Consider the following 25,008-nt stretch of genomic DNA (forward strand, 5'->3'; position numbering starts at 1 on the left):
TCATCGTCTACACAGGTTTGTAAAGCAGCAGAAGGATCATTCTCGCATTGCAAAAGTGTGATTAAAACGTTGGATTTAAACATTAAATATGAACATACAAACAAGTATATTGGCAGTTTAATCTTTTCCAAGAATAAAAAATGAACAAAAGTGTTTATTTCTTGTAATGGGCTACTGTACAATATTTTGCAAGTGTTCATGTTGTAGATAATATTCACGTAATATTTGATTTAATCATTTAAGTTATTGGTGGCAAGCCTAATAAGCTTAATTTTGACGACTAATGTTCAGTTTTACATGTACATCTTTACATACAATATATTTTAAATTACATTTTGGCAGCATAAAAGGAGAGTATTCGCTCTCATATCATTGCAAATCAATTAGTAAAGCTAACGTAGTTGGTTTGTATAGTGTGTAATGCTGCTGACCAGAGGTGGTTCTATATACGTTTCTAACTTGTTAAAAAGAACACACAGTAAGAATAAATCTATATACGCAAAAAATGTGGTGGTGCAATTGTTCAATTTATATATTTTTTATTGTTTTAAATATGGCCTAAATACGCGTCTGCTGCTGACTATAACTGTCAGACACATTTCAGCGTCTAGTTAGTATAGGTTATTCTTCTCGTTTTGATACTATGCACTATGAATAAATTACTTGCAATTAAGTTGCATAATTATGCATTACTGTACTTCTAAATAGGACTTCATCATGAAAGAAACCCCCTGCTGCGAATTATTCAGGGCACTTGACAGTTGGCGAGTTCTGGGATCTAATGTTTATATTCTTTTAGCGCCGCCCTGTGTACATACTAGGCATTACACCCAGCAGGCAGCCACGCTGTAATCAGTATGTATTTATAAACAGCTACGAACTCTTATATTATTATATTTGTCCAAACAAAAGTATATTTAAACGCATTAGGCATTTAAAATAAGAAACTGAGGAAACAAGTGTGCGAGAGAGCATTGTTTTTGTAGGACAATTTGGCCTTTTATTATTATTTAAAACAAACTGCAAAAAAACACAAACTTCAGATGACTTTTAAGCATACAATTTCCACCGTTTTGTATTTCTTACACTGGGGACATTATCAGCATAACCTATTTGTTTCCAGTCTGATGGTCCTGAGAGAGGCCACTTGCTCAGAAGAGTATTTCACACTTTGCAATGTCTATCAATATATGCTACATATATTTTCCCCATACTGTGGCTGCTAGGTAAAGAGTAATGATGTGTAAATTTGGGATTAGATCATCTTAATGGCCTCGCTTCTGTGCACATACAGGGTTAACTCAAGCATTTAATGCAAGAAGACATGTCATGGACGCTACACAGTCATACATTTACCTCCATCCATCAATTTAACCTTCAAAAATATTTACGTTAGGCTGTTGTCGAATGAATTAAGAATGAAATCCCCTCCAATGATTTGGATCATCCCAAGATAAAATGTGAAGGTATATAAAGCCTTGACTTTATTACTCCACTAGTTGAAAATCTCTCACTGGTTCTTGTGTTCTCCACTTTTCTTCCACAGGTGGCTTGGCACAGGACTTCAAGCCGTCGTCATGATATTTTACAGAAGACCACTGAAAGCAGTTGAAACCTGTAGTGAAGACCACCGCTGATCTCTGATCAGTTTTGCTACTACATGAAGCAGAATCAGTTGGTGAAGGCAGAAGATACCCCCCAAAAAAAAGGTCTTCAACCAGCCCCCGATATCAAGCCTTCTTTGTAGCAACAGATTGTCATTTAGTTTAAAGTGAGACTTCAAGCCGTGCTTTAGAGACTCTCGGTGAGACTATCGTTGCACTTGTCACACACTCGCACCGGGTGATCCCACCCTCTTGAGGGTACGGGCTTCACGTGCGCGGAGCAGGGGCCGCACACCCCTTGACCGCAGGCTCTGCAGTGGTGCTTGGACATGACTGGAGTGAAGACTTTGGAGCACTGGTGGCACCGGCTGATGTCCTGGTCAGGGACCCAGTAGTCTGGTCGAGCCACATCCTTCACAAAGCCTACAAAAAAATAAATAAATAAAAAAGACATACAAGAAATAGTGGATTGAAGTTATTACTTTGACAAAAAAGTGTCAGAATTGTTCAAGGAGACATTAGGGAAAATTGAATTTTTAATTGATTATATACAAAAAGTTAGGCCTCAAGGTTCATACTCATCCAGATTAATTGCATCAATTTCCAAAAATAGGGTGTTCTAATGTATCCTATAATTCTTGATCCGACTTTTAACAAATGCATGTAAGAGACCTGAGAACCGTTTTAAAATTGTAAACAAAATGCATAATCCTTCCAAATGTGTTTATTACTTGTCTTGAAGAAACTTACAGAGCGGGTAGTCCACAGCGGTGCTGACGATGTCCAAGGTGGACTGGGCCACCTCCGCCACCCTGCGAGCGATGAGACCACGAGGCTCCGCTTTACACACTAAGAGAAAGGAGGAAAAGGAAATACACTTTGTGGTTGTATTACAGCTTATACATATGCACTGAAATCAGTACTAACATAATATAAAACGTCGAAGGTGTCAGCATTTTCCCCACCAAAGAGAGGATTTATAATTAATTAATTAAATATTTGTTGAAGTTTTTCCTACTCTCGTTAATTAACATAAAAGTAGACAAATATGGTTACCAAATACAAATGTGGTTGCATCTTTTGTTCAAAGATACCGTCATTTTATAGTATGTAATTCATAAAGTTATTTGAAGTTAAAAGGATAGACTAAACAGTTAGAAGGTGTGTGAAACAATGAGGCGTAGATTTGTGTTGAGGTAATAATCTGCCACTAGATGGCAATAGTGTTTCGTGTTGTACATTGGTGACAGAAACAGTACTGCATACTTTTCTTTTCAAATTCAGAGCAACTGGTATTTGGAACATGTAGCAAGTCGTGGACTCCAGGTCATTTTTCTTCATGTAATTTACAGCTAGTCACCAGTCCCCACAAATACATATATTGTATCCCATTTATTATTGAAAAAAATGTGTTATAGTGACTCCTTTGCACATTGTTGCATGAACAACAATGTTTTTTTTACATCAATTTCATTTACATTTTTAATGCCTCTAGACATCTAATTTTATGCTTTGTAATGCCATTGAAGGCCTTAATTTCAGCAAAATCCATTAAATGACTTTTAAATGCTTATTAATAACCTGCGGAAACCCTGAAAGAAGATAAGAAATATTTAAGATGGAACAAAGATTTAAAAAAATTAGTAAATGTGTAGGTGTACAAAGAACTGGCTCAAACTACGCGACTTTTTTTTGTCTTTTACGACAGTCGCGTTGTCAGATTACCCGCTAAATTCGTTCTGTGTCATGAACCGGAGGTGTAGCCACACTACAAGTCTGAACCCGACAAGACACCACCTGATCATCGCGTGGTGTAATGCCAAGAGCACCGCGTCGGCACTGGTTGTCAGGGAGGCGAAACAAAAACAAAAAAAAGGAGGCAGTATTTTATCAAACACACATATGTTATATTGTGTTTGAGTCATTTCTATACTGCTGAAATATTTATGCGTATTTGACTTGTTTTGGTACGGTGCATTTGATACGCGCATTCACTCTGAACCGTCTTTCTAGGGGGAGTAAAAAAAAAAAACACTTCATAGCGATAGCGGGTGACAAGACGGCCAGGCCTGGCCCAACCCATAAAAATGTAGGCTACAAGTCTGTCCCAAAGACGTGATCGATCCAGGCGACCAATCGTTGAATGTGTCACACTACACCGGCGCCGCTACGTCAGGACAACTCAAAATCGTTCACGACATGCTCCGTCGGTTGGGCCAAAAATCGGGCTATTTTCTTGTAGTCTGACCAAGGCGTAACTCTGATTGAACCTTAAAAGTGAAAAGGTCACCAACAGGACGTTGACATCTTACCCTGACTGTTGGTTTCAGGCGGTCCTCCCTGACGATAGCAGGCCATACACACCCTGACGGGGCTGCTTCCCCAGCCCCTCTCTGGCACTGGCATCCTGTGGCTGGAACAAAGGTGGCAGAAGCCCTCGCCGCACGAGCGGCAGTGGTGCTTGCGCTCCGCCTCCTCAAATGCTTTTTGACAGCCATGGCAAGCCTAACGAGCACCAAGAAGACAATAGAAACGTTAAAAGGATCATTGTTACTCAGTTGGCCTGCCTCGTATGGTCGTCGCTAAACGCTGTTAGAATTTAGCCTCAGGAACGAAAAACAAAAATCAAGTATTACTTAGATAATTTTACTCATTATCTCAAAATATAGCTACGTGACCTACCGACTGTATTTGCGTATCGATGCATAATGCCACAAGATGGCAGATGGCAAAGCACAAAATGGAGAGGCTGAAATCAAATCAACGACATCTCTTTCTTTTATCACGAACCCCTAAAAAACACCCAAATAAGTGTATTCAGTAGTTCAATTATTCAAAACCCACACACCTTCACAGTGAGGCTCCTCAAATGTATTAGCTAGCATACTAGCCTAAATAGCACCCTAGCACAAACTGAAGTGACCACACAGATGGCCAAAGCTCTTTACACAAGCAGTTGAAGTTATTAAACTCATTTACATGCACTAATAGATGTTAAGAAATGCAGTACAGGCAAATTGTGAGCACTGGGAGAGAAGCAGATGCATACTTTCAGTTTCACTTTTGACTGCGCATGAGATAGATGCATTCAAGGACCAGCAGCAAAACAGAACTTCTCAAACACAGACAAACACACCCTGCCAGCCCATATGAATGAAAATTGTCTCTTACTAAGCCACACGTGTTTTATACTTCCATATTTGATCCACTTGAATATTTTTGCAGTATGTCTTGATGTCTTGTTTGTGCGGCACTTACTAGGGGTGGGAATCTTTGAATGTCTCACGATTCGATTCGATTTGATTCCGATTTTTGGGTCTGCGATTTGATTCCGAATCGATTTTCCGTTAGGAACGATTTCTGATTCAAAGTGATTTGATTGACAATGATTTTTGCTTCAATTTATAAATGTGCAAAGAATCGTAATGATCTACTCCAGTCTGACTCGCTAATGCTAATTAGCGCGCTACTCGCAGCACTTTTATCACTCAAAAGAACGGCTCCACGCGGCAAAAAAACAACTTTTATTGGAATAACTTGATCGGGACTTTTTCCTTCTACTCTCTAATGTGGCTACAACTTAACAGTGTATCAAACCGCATGGAACCACACTGCCCCTAAGTGGCCAAATCGAGTACAACATGAACAGCGCTCCCAATAAAGGCACAGTATAAAATTATTTAAATAAAATCGATTTTGGGACATTTAAAATCGATTCTGAATCAAACTAAATGAGAATCGATTTTTTGGCACACCTCTAGCACTTACCGTAATCTCTGTGTTGGGTCTCCAGTACGGTGGCGCCACCTGATCAGTGAGCCAAGCAGTGACGGCTTTAGTGGGGCCAGTGCTGTATTCGGACACCGATTGGATCACATAGTTCATCCCATCTAGGACCCTCTGTGCCGCATTCTGGTGGTTGGTGAGGAAGGTGTCCGACTGGAAGGTATTTACAGGACAAATATTTACCGGAAGGACAACACTGATTATCATTGTCTTAGTTCAAACTCGGTGTTTGAAGATGATCAAGATGGAAATTAAAGCAAGAAACTTGGACACACATCAGGTCAGGCAAAAAATAAACAAACAAACAAATGACTAAATGAACAAACTTTGGGGGTTCTGTTTAAAAAGAAAAGAAAAGTGAAAGTACACAAGTGAGCTGCCTTTTCACTTGCGTTGTCTTGGCTATCTTGGGACAGATCCTTGTAAGTGCTTTTTGTAATAAATGTGAGTTGAAATGTTTTATCAAGTGTCACCGATTGCCAATTGTTTTTATTTTTACGACAAGGCTACAATTTACAGAAAGAGGAGTACAAACTGTAAAAGGGTTTAAAGCGTTTTAAAATCCCATCTTACATTACATGAACAAACACAATGGATTACTTACCCCCTCCCAAACGTGCTTGACCTCAGAACGCACCACGCTGCTCTCAGGGTCTTGATTCCCTACCCAATACTGTCGGCTGCGGTAGATGACGCCACAGCTGGCACACTCTAACACATAGCTGAGAAGGAAGCGGATGATCAACACAAAAGAAGTGGACGCAAGGAAATGTAAAGAAGAACCTACCCTGACCAGGCAAACTTGGCAAGACCAAACCACGGGTTGTCAGAAGATGCGGACGTTTTCGGCACGACTGTCACCTCTCTGCCACCTTCATAGCACTTCTGGTGGTTGACGTGATACAAGAAACCGGTTGGTTCAAATCGAAACCATTTTCCAAACAAGATTCCCTTCAGCTCATTGGCTGAGTATATTGACGTCAGGAGCTTATCATACCTTACAGATAAGAACTTTGTTGTTGTACTGGTGTGCATAGTGGCAGAGTCCATCTGCCATGTGAGGGACCCTGTCTCGTAAATGGTTCATTCCATTTTTGCAGCGAATACTGGAGGCCACACAAAACACAACGTGGCTCAGATGAAAAAAAGCCGTTTTCCGGTTTGCATGCAAGATAGTCGGTCAGAGAGTGCAGGGTCACTTGCATTACACTGTGTATGTTCAAACAACCCAATTGATTCTGAAGTGATTCTAATGAGGAAATAAACCCCAATATAGCATTTTCCCTTAAAATTGCATCTGAATGAATTGTGGGAAATTATTAAATTGAACTGTCCGTCCAAAACAGTGTGGATGCAAGATGATTCCTCGTTGCATTTGTGCCTGTAAGCTTCAAGGCCAATAGAAGACATAAAGCAATAGTGCAGAGTAGACTGCTTGCGAGTTCGGATTCCTGCGTTAAAACAGATGGCCAATTATAAAAACGTATCAATATACACAAGGTTGGAATTTTATGAGAAAGCCAGTTCCCACATGTGGACAAACGGTCCCCCACACATATAGGCAAAGGATTTTAAGGAGGGAAAACAAAAACAAAAATTATCGGCACAGCCCAGTACCCCACACACAGCTATTTATAGATGGAGATTAGGTAGCCAACACACACACACACACACACACACACACACACACACACACACACACACACACACACACACACACACACACACACACACACACACACACACACACACACACACACACACACACACACACACACACACACACACACACACACACACACACAACACACAAATCTAGTTGAAACCTAGTTGCACCTTCTTTAACTCATTCACTGCCATGGACAGCTGTAGACATTAAAAATTCATTTGAACTATTTCTATTAGTTTAACATTTTTTTCCATTTTTGATAACAAGAGTATGAAAACCTATAATTTTTTTGGGGTACATTTAGAACAGATATAAAATGTGTGATTAATTGTGAGTTAACTAGCGATGTCATGCGATTAGTTATGATTAAAAATTGTAATCTCCTGATGCCCCTAATTTTTAATAATCTTTTCTCTTAAATTTATTAATCTTTTTTTTTAAGAACTTCACCAGTTAACTCACGATTAATCGCAAATTTTATATCTGTTCTAATACAATTTTAAAAAATCGAGGTTTTCATACTCTTGTTAACAAAAGTGGGAAAAAATAATATTAATAGAAATACTGTAGTTAAAATTAATTTTTGACGCCTATAGCCGTCAATGGCAGTGAATGAGTTAAAAACAAAAGATTTCTACACAGGTGCAGGGTCTAATTATTATTGGTATTTCTTTTTATCAGTAGTGGTTGGAAAACAAAAGCAAAATACAAGGTCCTGTTAAACAACAGGGCATTGTCCCGAAAAACAAAACAAAACATCATTTCATGTAGAAAATTATTTTTTTCAGCTCACTGTACACTTCAGTATTCTCCCGGGAGATGATCAAAGTCAAAAACAAATTTGTGATCCATACTTCGAGAATATAAAGCAGAATCTTATTCGTCACTGTCTCGTTAAGAGAATTTTTTGGTCTCCAAAACACTGCATTACTTTTATTTAAACTTTAGAGTCTTGGTGAAGGTGTTGGGAGTCTGACACCCTGATTTCATCAGACCCTGTCTTTGGTCCCGGCTAGCCTGACCTCAGCATGTAACGACTTCAAAAACACTGTGAGATAATAAATGTGGATAAGTGTGTACAAACCCTTACGGTTGGAAATGTTGCTCTTCTATCATGAATAAAGTTCTCGTTAGCACACAGTTGTTGACCGCGCATTTATGACATAATAATTTGGCAGTGAAGTTTCACTTTTGTATCACTGTCCTTGATCCTTGCTGTTATTCTGCGGTCCCGCTGCTGCTGGTATGAATCTATTAAGGCAACTGGCGCTCAGGCTAGCCGAAGCTAGCGACATGAGGCTAACTCCGATTCAAGACACATTATCTGAGCGGTTACTGATTGCATTTTTTCCCCTTGTGCCATCACAACATCTTGTTTGGGCTTGATTGTTTCAGAGATAAAAGCCTTTTGGTACGAAACTGCCATTATTGGCAGTTGATTTTCGGTGCTTGGATATTAGCACTGAATGGTTTGGGCTAGCATTTGAGATACTGTCATAAGAGGGCGTGTACACATGGCCACCACATTATCTCAGTTGTTTATTTTTACTGCCCCCTTTTCAAGATTTTATACAGGTAACATTTAATGGTGGAAAAAGTTTACCTTGGTCTCTTTTTTAATATCTTAAAAAAACTGACACTTGAACAGGTTTGTGTGGAATTTTTCTATCCACTATATATATAGCTTTATGTTTAACTACTGTACAAGGTGGAGAGTGTTGAAATGGTTTCAAAAGTGACTTACTTGCAACTCACGCAAACAGCAGAGCAGGTGAAGTACTCCTCTCGGAAGAAGGTGTCCAGAATCAGCTTGTCATCTCGTAGTTCGCCACAGAAACGTTCACTGAGGGCCTGAGTACGCACATATTGAAAAACAAAACATTGTTGATAACACAGGTAAACTTGGCAAGGTTTGTGTCTGATGGATGTGTATTATTACACCAATATTCACTGCTAACCTCCAAAGCTCGAAACACGATGCCGGGGTGGCGAGGCGAGCGCGTGTGAGTGTTTTGCACTTGCTGTCTGAGAGCCTCCAGCAGTTCGCTGTGGTCGGTGGGAGGCGTGACCGTTTGGGTGCCGATGTACTGTACCGAACTAAAGGCGTCGGTCGCCAGGCCCAGGTCATGGAAGCGCCTCTGGAGCAGCGTGTCGGCGTGGCCAGCCACTTTTGAACCTTAACCACACATGACAACCTCGAATGACACTTAGTTGAGTAAAGACCTAAGGTTAATAAACTCTTCATAAGTAGACTTTTTTTTTCATAGTGTTCACGTGTCCATCCATGTAAGCAGGGCACTTCCTGTATGAATATGTAGATATAAAGTTATTCCATTGTTGATTCTAAGTTAGAGGAGCACCATCATAACCTAAATGTCAAAAACAAACAAACTAAAGTAAATAATTGTAATTATAGTTCTGTACATTTGTCTTTGTTACTGAGCATGTCACTTCCTGGTAAATGAATGACGTAAGTAATTCAGAATAGACGGGACGATGCCATTCAAATAAAATTCTGCCTTTTGATGTAGGTAATAATGCTAATATATTCTTACATAAATATTGTTCCACCAAAAAAACGGTGCTTTTAGGAGTTCCATTTTTTCTTTTGTGTGAGTCACTTGATGCATTTTCAGTGGCACCGGACATTAACTCATTCACTGCCATTGACGGCTATAGACGTCAAAAAGACTATGAAAACCTAGAATTTTTCAAATTTGTGATTAATCGTGAGTTAACTAGTGAAGTCATGGGATTAATTATGAAAAATTCCTAATTTTTAATAATCTTTTTTTCTTTAAAAAAAAAAAGTAATTACATTTTTATTTTTTTATAATCTTTTTTTGTGAAAGAAAAGATTATTAAAAATTAAGAGCGTCAGGCGATTAAAATTTTTAATCAATTAATAGCATGACTTCACTAGTCACGGTTCATCACAAATTTTATATCTGTTCCAGATGTACAATAAGAATTTTGTTTCTAGGTTTTCATACTCTTGTTAACAAAAGTGAGAAAAATGTTAAACTAATAGAAATAGTTAAAATGAATTTTTGACCTCTATAGCCGTCAATGGCGTCAATGAATGAGTTAAAATGATTAAGAAAAAGAAGAAAACATGGCGGTCTCTTCATTTTTTCCTGTGGCTATATATATTAATCAAATGTATAATTGTTTACCATGTCCCAGCAGCTGTGTGTGTGTGGTTTCCTGAAAGACAATAACAGCAGGTCCAAGACATGAGAGTGGCACGTCCAGACCGCAGCGGCTTGACAGGGCCCTCAGCTCGGGTGTGAAGTGTTTCAGATAGGCCCCTGACGCACTGCTCAGAAACTGGAAAATGTTGTTGTGCAGCCGCTCGGCTCGTGTTCGATAGATTACTATATCGGACACTGCCAGGACCTGAAAGAGTGGAGAGTGGAGATGAGAGGAACTACTCTAATAATCAATTATAATTTTATATTTTGGGGTAAGCATTAAGCAATCGATTATGTACAATTCAAGGTTTCTTTAGGTATCAGAAAATCTAATTTAATGCAATTTAAAGCTAATTTAATGCCCACGTACACGTACAAACATATTGCTGTCAGGCAATTAAATTTTTTAATTGTAATTAATCGTATGATTTCCATAGTTAAATTGTGATTAATTGGAAATTAATCGCACATTTTATATCTATTGTAAATGTGCAATAAAATATTTTTAATGATTTTCATGCCCTTGTCAATTAACATAGTGGGTAAACATGGTTACCAGATACAAAATGTGGTTGTCTCTTTTCGTTCAACGATACAGTCATTTTATTGTAAATAATGGATAATGTTATTTGAAGTTAAAAATAAATCCTCAATAGTTAAAAGGCGTGCGACACATTGAGTCATACATTTTTCTACCACTGGGTGACATCAGTGTTTCATGCTGGACATTGGTGACAGGAACAGTACCTTTATTTATTAATTTTCAAATTCAGAAGCAACTCGTGGACTCAGTCCATTTAGTTCATTGTAAATTATAACTAGTCGACAGTCCCAACAATTTCATATTTTTATCACATTAAATATTGCTAAATCGTGTTATCGTGACTCCTTTGCAAAATGTATGCAAAAATAAATAACTATATTAAAATTCTTAAAACCTCTGGACATCGTAATCAATGCTTTTCAATGCCATTTAAGGCCTTAATTTTAACAAAATACATTTAATGACTTTTAATGCTTTTTAATGACCCTGCAATTACCTTAAGCAGAAGCCTCATTCTTTGGTTTTGATTGGTAGTTGCTCCAAACAAGCCCTCGGTATCCAGTGCAACCAGGCTGAGGGAGGGCTCATAAGCGGCCCAAACACCCACCGTACATGAGCTGGAGGACTTGGAAGTAAAAAAAACACTGTCGCCATTGAACAGGATGTGGTTCAAGGTGTGTGACTTGCCGTCACCTGTGTAGCCAAAGATGGACAGAACTTTGACACCTGCCACATCCGCGCAGTTGAGCCTCTCAACAAAATCCGTCTCACTGCGGACCTGGAGGAAAAACAGGAAATGGCGTTTTAGACTGGGACAGGATGGTTCAGCTGCAGTTCCAATGCAATTATAGGAAATTTGAACAGTACTATGGTATACAATCCCTTCTAAACGTTTTTGGAACTGTGAAGCTGATTCTTTCTTCTTGATTTTTGCGGTAGACTTAAAACACGTTTGAAATCAAAAGAGATCAACATTTCAGCTTTTATTTCCAGGTACTATTTATATAGTTTGCATCTGACACACTCCTAATACCAATCAATCAATCAGTCCTTTATTTAACCAGAAAATAAAACCCATTGAGACCGAGGTCTCCTTTTCAAGGGTGATTTTGACAAAGAAGGCGGAGCAAAATGCCCATCATAACAATACATTATAAACATCAAAGTATGCCCATCTAGACATCCATTTTCTGAACCACTTAACATAAAAGACAACTTACTTAGATAAACAGACAGACACTAAGTTCTATTATCTAATATTGTTTACTTTCTATGCTCAGTTTTGGATTTGGGTGTAGCTTGTTAACAAACCGTAATCGTGGGGGGGGGGGTGGGGGGGAATGCTGTGGTAATACACATTAATGCAATTTTTTGCTGATTACTCAATGAATCGAGAAAATAATGAGAATGGTCAATTCTAAAAATATTCCATAATGGCAGCCCTAGTGTGATTGTACGTTAGTAAAGCCTCACTCCTCAGAGCCTTTAATGAGGATGCTGGCCGCTGAGCTGTTGACCCGGGTTTTTAGCTCTCTCCACTCCAAAGTCGGTGACATGATGGCGACACGGGTTCAAACCCAGAGTGGGTGGGCACTGGACGGTGCAGGTAAAACGCCGCTGGTTACACTTGGTTAGCGCTGGCAACTGTCACTGGATGAAAACAAAAATTTGCTCATTAATCTTAATTAATGAGCAATCGAGCTGCGACTAATTATTATAATATATTACTCCAGCCATCTAGCGATTATTTTGTCAATTAATCCAAAAGAAAAACACGATAATAATTCAATTTCTTTATTCAAAATCAGGACATTATTCTAAATTGACAGTACATGAAAATAAATGAATTCTGATTCAGTTACTGGTTTGGTCCATAACATGTCAGAAAAAAAGTTGATCATTGTTTTCCAAATAAAACAATTGTTTTAATTTCATTCAACACAAACATAATCAGTAAGTTTTCATGGAGGACGACATAAATTGGATAATATTTACTGTTGAGAAGCTGAAATTCCGAGCATTTGGAGAATTTTTAAACTCAAAAAGTCACTCGAGTACACTGGCCAACATGGTTGTTGATTTTTTTCATTTTCTGTTGCATGAGTTTTGTTTTTATTTAAACTGATTCTACAGAATTGTTGGTCACTGATTTCAAATCTGCCATTTTTTTTCAGTATGCGTGAATTTTCATGCAATTGGTGCATTTTATATTCTTATATTGGTGGTATTTTATACTCCCCCTTTTTTCTTTTTTATATTTTCACCCAATACCAGTTGAACTTTTCAGTCCTTTGCATAGAATTGTTGTCAACAATAGCTCGTCGTCATAGTTGACTGATTTTCACATATTGGAGCATTTTGTCAGCAGTGCCGTAGCCTCGAGCACACGTCACATAAATGTCCATATTGTGGGTCTCCTGTCTGCTGTTGTCTAAAACATCCTAATTTTGTCATAATCCAAATTATTTGGCTACATATTGTACTCTTGGGCTACTATTTTAATTGCCAGCTATAAACCCACTTTGTTAAAAAATATCGCTTTGCAACTTTTTTTAATTGCACACAAAATAAAATCTTGATTTGCAAAAAAAACCTACAGCTTTCAGAAAATAAACTAAGGTCATATTTGATTCAGCAACCCAAAATGTGTAAGATTAGTATTTGCATAAATGCAACGTTTTTTTGTTGACCAGTGTTATAGATACGATTCATCGATTATCATAAGATTAATTTGATGATAGATTAGTTAGCACCACCTCTGATGAGCAACAAGATGACAGATAATGGATACTTGTCTGCCTATTTAGTGAAAATATAGTCAAATCCCAATACACTCCGCTAAAACAACAGTTAATTCACAATAATATAATGCATCAGTTTTATATAGCGCTTATCTGGACACACAAACATGCTTTACAATGGATACAGTATTCATGCACTCACATATTCACACTCTGGTGGCAGTTAACTATGCAAGTAGCCACAGCTGCCCTGGAGCAGGCTGACGGACGTGTGGCTGCCAGTGGGCGTCTACGGCCCCTCCGACCACCACCAAACACTCCCCTCTTTTAGGCAACAGTGTGCATTGCATTTATGGCAAGAAAGGGAACGTTTTCAATGTATCAATCTCCAGACGTAAACCCTTAACACAACTTGTTCTAGTAAGATGTGATGTTTCGTGACAAAAAAATGTAGTCTTATCAAGATGATTTTGATAATACCTGGAAATGAAAGCTGAACTGTTGATCTCGTCTCATACCGTGAACATACTGTCAAGCAACCTAGATTGGCTGTAGCTGCAGCAGTATGATTTGTCCAAACCTTCCATGCAGGTCTATGACAGGAATCCACTGTAGGACACTTTTCTTTGATTTGAGGACATCTGCCTCTATTAATCAAATCGCCGAATAAAAAGTTACTGTTTAGTAACAGTCAGCTTGAGAAAATAAATTATTTTTTTACTTCCCTATTCAACCAATACGTTCAACAAGATATGGAGACAAATGATTCGTGAGGGTCAGCAGGGCTGGATGACTCACATGTTTCTATTTTTATTTTTTTTAGAACAAAGTCGTTATTAGAGACTTTCCACTAACCGTCATAGCCACAACATAGTCTACATTTGAGCCTGACAGTGACTGTCACAGACGGTAACATTATAGGGAAACAACGCGAATAAAGTGTCTTTAACAAAATCGCTCGGAGTTGTTTTGGCTTTCGTTTCTTAGCCTAGCAGCTAATTGTTAGCGATTGTTAGCTAACTTCACCTGCAGGTTTTCCTGGTCATCCACCAACAGGAAGCTCCGTTCGCCATCGGGACTTTCCTCTGGTTGCATTGGACTCAGTGAAATTTCCTCCGTTGATGTCATAAGTACTTCAGACATCGTTGTTCACAGTGTTAATACATGTTCATGGCGATCGAGGGGAAAACAAAAGTTGAAACCCCGACTACTGGTGTAAATCAAAACAACAGCGCGTGGACGCTGATCTGAAAGGGGAGGAGCCAACAAGGACGCACACGATGACGCAATACGTCGTTTTACTTGGTGGTCCGTGAGCGTCACCGAGTGGCTAAAATGCTGAGTTACAACTATCATTTCACAATTCACATTTGATTACATTTCTTAAATTTCTGTAGTATGCACATAGACAGATATGTATATACAATGCATGTTTTGACAACGTGGCACAGCAAAATATAAAAACAAACAAACAAACAAACAAACAAACAAACAAACAAACAAACAAAAGAAACTTCACACATAATAGTTTACCTTTACCTACCAACTTGCATAGTGCGTATTTGGTTCAGGCTTTTATGCAATCAAAACGTGTTCCCACAGCTCAGTGAGTTGTTGTTTATATGTTATGAGATAAATAACAAACAAACAAAAGAAAGCAAAATTGCCAATATAACTTTTATTATGTATTTAGCCTATGTGTGTATTTTTGTTTAGATTACGCAGTTAAACACATTGAACACCAGAAGCTTGTGGCTTTTAGACTGGCACAAGACACAAATTATTCACCATGAGTCATTCTTGGACTCAACAACATCAAACCATATGGGCATGGATGAGGAATATCTTGCTTCTCCGGTTCTGTTGCTATCATCATTAATGTCTGACTTATAATGCCCAAGATTTACTTTGCCTCTCTCACTTATGTGGTGTCATTCTCCACAGATGGTGAACAACGCCTTATATGATAAGTAATAAGCAGTACAGATATGTATTTTCAATTGTAGGGAGTAAAAGTCATAAGTTTTCTAAAAAATAAGCAGTCAAGAAAAACTCTTATTATACCTCTGCATAAACATACCATAGATGTACTTGTTATATAAATGAAAAGTGAGTAAGTTGATCAAGAATTTTGTTTGTGGCAGTGGTGCTGAATAACGCTTTGGACTATGGTGGAGAGAATGAGAACGTCCATCTCCATCTTCAGTCCTGGGATGTCACCAACTTTCTTAATGAGTTTATTAATCCGTTGGGTGTCCCTGGCAGGCTGGCACTGATGCTAACCCTCCAGCACACAACTGCAAAGTAAATGGCACTTACTTCAACAGCCCTAGAGATGAACTCCAAAATCTTTCTGCACACATAGGAGGATCTGAGCACTCTTATTAAAGTCTGCTCATTCTCTTCTTGTACACAGTGTCCATGTTAGCATTATAGTTCATTGTTCCAGTCTCCCAAGTCTTGCTCCATTATCTTGATGGCCTTCCCAATGTAACAAGCTCAGTCCTCTCCTACTAAAATACACAACGATCTTCTTAGTTTTGTCAGTATTGAGAACTAGCTGATTCCTTCTGCTCCAATCCTGAAAATTGTCCATCACCACCAGTTTCAAACATGTAGTACCTATGTGCACTATTATCCAAACCAATTGTTAATGTATTGGACTGATTACATTGGTGGGTTTGTATATCTACTTTAAATTACGATGGAGATGTTCATTAAATATTTGTTGGTATAGATCTATAAATATCACATGTCAGTGAGCGGCTTGGGCTCCTCCACAACAGTTAAAACGACATGGGGAGTGATAGCCCTGCATTTCAGATTTCAAGATGTTTATTGTCATGAGCAAAGAAAAATAAATAAATGACTGAATAAATAAAAAAAAATGGTGGTAAGAACGCAAAAAGATTAACAAAATAAGTGGAAATGGAAAAATAAGTCTGTCTGTCTGTCTCTCTCTCTCTGTCTCTCTCTCTCTCTCTCTCTCTCTGTCTCTCTCTGTCTCTCTCTCTCTCTCACACTCTCTCACTCTCTCTCTCTCTCTCTCTCTCTCTCTCTCTCTCTCTCTCTCTCTCTCTCTCTCTATCTATTTATCCATCCATCCATCCATGCATCCATGCATCCATCCATCCATCTATCTATCTATCTATCTATCTATCTATCTATCTATCTATCTATCTATCTATCTATCTATCTATCTATCTATCTATCTATCTATCTATCTATCTATCTATCTATCTATCTATCGATCGATCGATCGATCGATCGATCTATCTATCTATCTATCTATCTATCTATCTATCTATCTATCTATCTATCTATCTATCTATCTATCTATCTATCTATCTATCTATCTATCTATCTATCTATCTATCTATCTATCCATCTATCTAAGCAACATGACAAGCAGGTACTGATTTTAATACGAAAGTGTCCGCTATGGGTTAGAGAAGGTGCCAGGCAGCCTAACTCAATCATGAACGTCTGAAAGAATCAATTATAGCCCTCCTCTCATTGCTCCTGATTAATGAATAATTAAAGCTCATGCTCTGTGCAGGACTTCAAGGGTTATGTTGGCACAATGTATCTTCATTTTGGCATAAACATCCACGTGAGTCAATATAACTGTATTTATTCATTTATTTGTTTATTTATTTATTTATTTATTTATTTATTCTAATTGATCAGTAATTTATCAATTATCACTAAGGTTTATTGCAACTTTATAACATGCAGAAAAAAAGGCATCAATGTACAAAAGTGACACAGTCATGTAAGCCACCTCGGCATTAACTGTATGCAATAATTCGGCTGCGGTTCGATGCATTTTGCCCTTTCAGATCCGAGGCGGGACCGTGGCATCCTTGAATTCGCTACCCACACTGGTACTTGTAGTGCATTGCTCCTGGACATGTTTCATGTTGACATGCGTAAAAAACTACACTTCCCCTCTGCTGTCGCATGCGCTCCCGTCTCCCATTGGCTGGCCGTTCCAGCCGCAGCCCCAGAGAATGAATGAAATTGAAATAGCTGCTACATTACATGTACAATACCGGGCGCCGCAGCGTTGCATTCTATCATACTACACCAAAATGGCCACAGCGGTACAGAACCACCTCAAATCGTAAGTACAACACATTCGCCTTTTTCCTATTGGTGAACGTTGTCAGTGGGATTTAATTTACCATTGCTCCCGTAGCACGGCTGCCAACACCTCTGTGCATGCCGCGCACGCCGCACAAATAGAAAGAAGACAATAAAAATGCAGAAAAGTTGCCTATCCGTGTTGTGTCGGCGCCACGGGTTGATTGTGCGTTTCGGTGCAATCGGTGTGTTCGTTTTGCCCGAGCCAAGAGCAGCGTGCGCGAGTGCAGGAGCATGCAGGAATGCCGGGGCTGGATTTGGGTGACCCGGTATGTCCCTTGCCAGTGTGGCCAGCCAAGATCACGGTCAGAGGCAGGCTGGACTGGAGGAAGGCAGACAGTTTAGATAGCTACCTGTGCGGACAGAGTGGGAACAGGTAGGAAGCTTGAAGCTTTACCACGGCTTCAGGCTGCCCGGTATTTTGACAGTATATTGGCCAAGGTGTTAAATTATATTACAATTAAGTCGGCAATCAAAGCCTAATTGCAACACCACGTTGTGCATTTATATTGCAATTTAGCACGCGTTTAATTCCACAATGGCGTGCTCCAGGAGATTAAAGTTCATTTGAAGCAGAATTTTTTTTGGGGGGGGGGGGGGTGGGGGGTGACAATGCCGTGTCTTTTTGTTTTGCCGTGACTGGCTGCAGCGGAATGCAGACGCCTGCTATACCCGCTTTAGGCATGCGGCCAAAAAGGTGGTTGATGAGCATATCTGTCGGGGTTGCTTCCAGAGAGGTAACAGGGGAGCACACAATAGCCTCAGTAACTCATATGAGTTGTTTTGCTCAGCACGTTTGCAAAGGTTGTGCCATTTGGCATGGGATGTGCCTATGTGATGCATGCAGGCATCCATGAATGACTCTCCTGTATGGGCTGCTTTTAAAGAGCACTTGCCATGCAGCAGGATGCCAATAGTGTGATGCCTTGATAGCCTAGCCATTGTATGCCAGTTTAGCTTGAAAACTGTGTGTAGTTTCCCAAAAATAATGACTAAAAATATCAATTAGGATGTCTGTGAAAGGCAGTTTCTTCCCCCTCCTCTCTGTGACAAGTGGATTTAACGGTCTGATTTAAAGGAATTTATTATCATGATGCTGATGGGAGAGCAAGACAAGGACGAGTGCTAGAAGAAAGTATAGTGTGAAACACTGATCTGCATTTTGTTCCCTTTTTCACAATTAAGTCAATTTATCAACTGACACCAGTTCATGGTTTCTAGGTCTGTTGTCCCGAAATGCCCTCAAACCTGCTAATTAATTCAGTGGCTGTAAAACCTGTGGAAAACATCTCCAGTCTGCATCCACTGTGTTGTGTTGTGTGTGTGTTCAACAATCAGCAGAGGCACATGCAGCCACTCGCTCCAATCTACTGGGGACTTTCCAAAAATTCCCTCCGCCTTCTCTCTCTTGGATTAACGATAATCTCTCGCTCTCTCTCTGCAGTTTCTCTCCTGCTCGCTCGCTTCCCATCACCCCTGCTGACCCGCTTCCACGTTCAGGCCCTCCTCCTTCATCATTTTCTCCATCCATCACTCCTTCTCTATCCCTCATTTCATTCTGACACACATTTTCAGTCTCCTTTTGTCAACCGCGTCAAACTTCTTTGCTCTGAAGGAATTTTTATTCACGTTTTTTTTTCACAGGCTCAGTTCCTTTACATTTTCAACTCTGACTTTTCATCTTTTCATTCATATGAAATGATATTGTCTTCTCATTTGAGCACTTGTCATCGCCCATGGTAACATTCACTACACATTTTTGATACATTCGAAAGAAATGATCGCACACCTTTTAATCCTTTGTGTGGCTTCATGGCTGCGTGTTGCCAGCAGTTCTGGAGGGGCCCTATTATTTTTTTCCCCCCTGCCTGCTTGGCTGAGCTGAGTGAATAATGAGTTCCATGTAATAAACCTCGGTGTGCAAACAGCCCCGTGTGATGGCTGAACCGCAGCCTGAGCATCCATTTCTACATCTTCGTTTTCCCTTTCAATCTCCCCCGTCATTCCTCAACTTGCACATCTGTAAACACGTGCACACGCACGCACACGCTCCTACTTCTTTATTCACAAGAGAGCAAGCCTAAGGTCTGATGTTTTTAAGGGTATTTCTTTTCCCAAGCTTTTCCTTTCATCTTGTCTTTATTTGGATTTTATTTCTGCTTTATTATTTTTATTTTTTTTAGAAGACAGGATTGAGAAAGAGCGTGAGAGAGGAATAGAGAGAAAGAGAGAGACATAGATAAGTATTTTTAGCTCTATGACCTATTTCTCCAGTGCTACCTAACTGACAGTCAGTCAGCTCCACTGCTTTGGGACCTTGAGTGATTTCCATCCAGGAATTTGTAGTTCAAACTAGTCGTCCGAACTGAAGCAGTATGGTTGAAGAATAGAATCACCAACTCTTTGTATGAGTCCCAATATTTGTGCAGGTCCAGCGCACCTTGTTATCAAGAGTTCTCAAGGATGGAGTCAACACCAACGCTGCCTCTCTGCAGCTCTTGAACATGGATGCAGACATGGGAGGAGTTCCTAGTGATGGTGGCGTGTTTTCAGAGGGTGGGAGGGGGTTAAACTAAGAAATCACCAACCCGTACACTCACATGCGCACACAGGGCAGAGATGCGGGGGTAAGGAGTCCATCGCCATTATAAGAGGCCAAGTGCAGTGGTAATAAATCTCACCTGAAGGAGCTGCTCACAGATTGCCTTACCCTGATGCACTGGCCTTAATACACACTGCAGCTATAGCTATGCGCTGTATACACCCACACACAAAGAGCAGATATGCATGCGTGCACAGGGCTAGACACTTAAATTCAGCAATGTGACTGTTCATGCACGTGTGGATAGGAAAAAAGAGGCACACGCAAGTGCACATGAAAGGGAAAGGACCGTTTTGGTTTTATTTAGCATTAAGATCATCACACAACACTGTAAAAAAACAAAAACAAATATATATATATATATATATATATATATATATATTTGATGTCCTCTTTGTATGCCCCCGATATGCTGCACTAAAACCAGAAACTCATCTCGCGTACTGCAAGAGTTGTATATATTAATGGGCAAGAGAGAGAAAGAAAGAAAGTGGAGGACAGTGGAAAAGAAATTGAATTGAGGGTGGCGGGGAGGAGGGGTGGCGCCGGATTGGTACGGGTGATATTGCATAGTTTAATCTGTTGAGTTCAGCCATAGAAGGGCTGAGTTGGGGGAGGGGATGAACAGTACAGAAGGCCGCCTGATATTACTTCTTGCCTGCATACACACAAAAGCTCCTTAGGACCGGAAACGTCAATATGAGTGGACTTTTTGTGTATTTGGGTACGAGCAAGTGGGCAGATGGACAGCAGTGGGTGAAACAGGTGCATGGACCAGGTGTGGAGACTTGACAGTATTGGCACAAGTATTTGGAGTGCTTAAAAAAAATTGCACTACATGTGCCAAAATACACAGCTCTCAACCAGTATGTGATAAAAGCTTGCAATCTGCTGTTGTCATGAAGTCATTTTATGCTCATTTTCTCATTTCACAAACTTCCATCTTGTCTTATTTTGTCATTGGGGTTTTTACTATGTTCTAATTTGGGTGATTCCCTAAGATTTCTCATGAGCAGCTTCAATGATTAGCTTCTATCGCTAGGGGGAGCTCTATGTTCCTTTATTGCAATCTAATGAGTGTTAATTGCTGTAACCAGGAAATACAATTTGGCAGTGTGTTCCAAAGAGAAAGGGAGGATGAAACATTGAACTGGGCTAAAGCAGACTGCTTCTTCTGGACAGGACATGATAGTTCACCCTGAAGACGAGACAAAAGCCTCCTCCTCTAGGTGGAGGTGACTACTAGTTCTGTCTGCCCAACATCATTTATATGCATTTTTAAAACGTATATAATGTTAATAGTATGGTTACTTTAGATAGCTACATGAGACGAGCAATTTATAGAATATTGGCAACACCTCACAGTATGATGAGTTCTACAACACTACAAATGACAATAACAATGATAAAAATGGTTACATGAATACCTCCACAACACTCAGTAAAGGCGGCATTTTTTGCTTGTTTTATTGGATCTCATTAGGTTCTGCAGATGCTCTGAATGATGTGTACAGTATGTAACACATCTAGACTACAGTATGTACTGAATAGATGTCCTTTGTGTTATTTGTGCCCTTGCACAGTGAAAGGCTGAGTGTCTGGACATTTTTGTTCATCGCAGCTTCTGTTTGATTTACGTTGGGCAAAATGCCAGTTAATTACCGCAAAGCTGAATCTATTTCTAATTGCACTTAAGAGTTTCTGTAAACAATTAGCCAGATTAATCCTGAAAATAGAAAATAAATAATTCAAATAGAGTAAAAAGTCATTTCAGTGTTGTTGCGCGAATGAACATGCTAGTGGCAGTTATTCCCAAAATATGCGGTCTGATGATTAGTTGAGTTTCTGGATGAATCTCTCTCTGTGGTGTGTGCGCACAGCATCCTGCCTCACCAGCTGGACCATAGCAGCGCTGCTGTGAATATAAACCATTTAGCCTCGCACAGGTGTGGAAAGCGGCAACAGCAAAATAGATGAAAAGCAAAATGTACTCTGCGACACATCACAAACTCAATAAATCAATTAAGAGATTAATGCAACAATTGAAATTTAAATGACCTTTAAAATAATAGCTTTAATTTAAATTTGATGATAACGTCGCTGCCTCATAATAACACTATGCCTGTACCCTAATGGTTGGTAGAATAACTAGGACCCCTCTCATTGTAGAAGAAATTGCACAAACTTTGCCACACAGTACACTAAAATGGCGATGCAGTATTGACACTATGTCAAGTCATAACAACAAGCACAGATGGCTAGCATCAGTATTAGCTTAATTTCGTTCTGATGTAGGACATATGCTGACTCAGATCACTTGAGTTGTGCACTGTGGTGAAATGTTTGAATTTTCCCTGGGGTTTGCTCACATGCCGGATAAGAGTAACCATCAGTCATAAGACATGTTTTTCTTTTGCTGTTTTGTTGGAAATAGCACTCTGGTTGAGTGCTATTGTCAGAAAAAGTCAAAAAGTTTGCTGACCTCACCATAATTTACTAGCTATTTCTCTTTACAGTTTCAATCAACTAAAATAAAAAAAACATAGTCCCAAAAAATGAAAACTCCAATTTGATCTTAATGGTTAATGGTAGCCTAAACAGAGTGCACTTCAGCGCTTTATACAAAGTGCAAGTATACAAATGCGGCCAACATGCTTAGGTAGCTCTGCTAAGGCAGGTCAACCTACGGGGTTGAGGGAGGGGGGCAGTTGGGTGGGGAATCCTTTTTAAGTTTAAAACAATTTACTTTAAACTCCACTGGTCAACAGCAGAACCCAGTGTGTTCACTTTTGGTTGTTTTAAAGCCGTCCGTGTAATGTCGTAGCAGCTAGCTATCGCTAAGCTAGCTTGGAGGAGGGTTTGTCTCTCCGGTCCTGCGTCCACGTGTTTTTCAGATCCACAAACATATTCGGCATTTTCACATGTGTTTTTCAGATCCACAATTATATCCGCAATCTTCACATGTCTTTTTTAATTTAGTGTGTGCATTTTCCATGACTTTTGCTTGTGAGTTATCGAAAGTGCGTTTGTGGATCGTTGCGCACGCGGATTTATTTTTGAGACAAACATCCTGCTGTTTCGAGATATTCACACACACACAAGCGCTCAGATATTCACGTGTCTAAGGCCCGTTCCTCCGCCGTGCACAGGGAGGCAGCGTTACTGTCTCCATTGAACAAGAACGAGCCGTTTCTGTCTTTGTTTAAAATTGGACATTGAAAAACAGAAATCGAGTCTTTATTTGAACTTCAATTAGGTGTTTATTTTGCACAAGTCGGGAAACAAAATGCGACCTTACTTTGTTTTCCTTGACCATGTTTTGCTTTCACTCGAAAGACACTTCTTCTGCTGTTAAATGTTCTTCTTCTACGCCAATAAAGCAGCAGCGGCCAAAGAAGAAGAGTGTTTTTCAAGTGAAGCTAAAACATGCTCGAAGGAAACAAATTAAGGTCGCATTTTGTTTCCCGAATTTTGTAAGATTAACATATAATAGAAGATCAGCTAACGGCTCGATTTCGGTTTTTCAATTTCCATTTTTAAACGAGAAACAAGAGACAGGTTGTTGCTCTTTGGCCGCTGCACTGATCTATATATATTACTGGATAGCCGACAGGCCAAGACTTTTGAAGCGCAAGAACGGCATGATTTATGATGTTTTAAATTTGTTAAACATAAACAAGAGGTCTTGAGACATTATATAACTTGCCTTAAATACATGTATGAATTATATCATTAATGATGTTTACAGGGGGAAAATGTGAAAATCGCAAAAATGTTTGTGGATCTGAAAAACACGTGCAAATCACAAATGTATTTGTGTGAATAATTTTGAGACAAATCTCTCCCCATATAGATGGGCTTTATTGACTGATTGCTTAACAGTTAAATGCAATGCTCATTAACTGGCTTAACTTTCCCTTTATGCAAACATTTCCTGGTGTCACATGACACTGCGCACTGCTCACATACATGATGTGCATACATACAGATTCGGCGTTTGTTTTTTAACGACCAATTTGCATCTCAATTTGAGTCATCACCAATTTGGGTTGCTACATGTATTTATGCCACTAATAAGCAACATAGAGTATACTCAGACAGTAACCGCCCAGTGCAATTTTGTGTGACTTTATGACTTTTCCCCTAAAATGTTCATTGAATTCTAAATTGTACACTGTACATTACACTAAATATTATGGATATATTTTCCATGAAAAAAAATACCCACAACATTTGAACTGATAATCAGATCATCAGAAAGCAATTTACAGCTATTTTTCTTTCAAGCAGCTACTGAAAGACTGCTGCTCGATGCTCCACTGGTGACCATTTGCACCTGAATGATGGGTTTCATGGTCCCTATTATGCGTCCGCAAGCCTTTTTTTTAATGATGGGATTAAAGATGGAAAAAGTGGTATCTATGAGCAATGTCCTTGCCGAAAAATGAGCATTTCACAGGTCATCGTGCTCCCACCCTTTCTTTTTGTCCATTTCCTTTGCACATGCTTGTCTATACTCTACCCATCCTTTCTTTTTCTTTTTTTAATCCAACCATTTCCTTTTAAGGCATCTCCCGCTCAGCTCCAGCTTTTTTGGCTCCTCTTGCCTTCAATCTCGCAAACAGGCATGCAGCTTCCCTATCTCAATATTATAAAACTGGGTGCACCTAAATTGATGGAAGCTATTTTTTCCAGCTGTCAAATTACAGTATTATCAAATAA

At 39.4% G+C, this 25,008-nt stretch overlaps 2 protein-coding genes across 5 annotated transcripts in view; one reads left to right on the forward strand and one right to left on the reverse strand.

Annotated features, from left to right (window-relative positions):
- Positions 1–974: 974 nt before the first annotated feature.
- Positions 975–14,780, reverse strand: LOC147170702 (zinc finger FYVE domain-containing protein 1). 2 transcript variants are annotated; one of them, XM_086081392.1, is made up of 12 exons: positions 14,565–14,780; positions 11,294–11,575; positions 10,236–10,458; positions 9,018–9,235; positions 8,804–8,910; positions 6,388–6,496; positions 6,184–6,275; positions 5,995–6,112; positions 5,373–5,543; positions 3,917–4,109; positions 2,355–2,453; positions 975–2,027 (listed from the first exon to the last, which is right to left on the reverse strand). In XM_086081392.1, the coding sequence occupies exons 1-12, from the start codon at positions 14,679–14,681 to the stop codon at positions 1,792–1,794; spliced, it is 1,965 nt and encodes a 654-aa protein (XP_085937518.1). In that variant the 5' UTR covers positions 14,682–14,780; the 3' UTR covers positions 975–1,791. The 2 variants fall into 2 exon arrangements, with proteins under 2 accessions (XP_085937518.1, XP_085937517.1); XM_086081391.1 differs by having other exon boundaries at positions 6,178–6,275.
- A 2,742-nt stretch (positions 14,781–17,522) lies between these two features.
- Positions 17,523–25,008, forward strand: part of dpf1 (double PHD fingers 1) — a 48,409-nt gene continuing 40,923 nt past the window's right edge. For all 3 annotated transcript variants that reach the window (XM_086080430.1, XM_086080431.1, XM_086080432.1), the window contains exon 1: positions 17,523–17,664. In XM_086080430.1, coding sequence (XP_085936556.1) covers positions 17,552–17,664 — 113 coding nt within the window. In that variant the 5' untranslated portion in view covers positions 17,523–17,551. The remainder of the gene's footprint in view (positions 17,665–25,008) is intronic.

This window comes from Leptonotus elevatus, chromosome 7, assembly GCF_054856555.1.
Source record: "Leptonotus elevatus isolate MCC_2025b chromosome 7, RoL_Lele_1.0, whole genome shotgun sequence".
NCBI classification, from domain to species: Eukaryota; Metazoa; Chordata; class Actinopteri; order Syngnathiformes; family Syngnathidae; genus Leptonotus; species Leptonotus elevatus.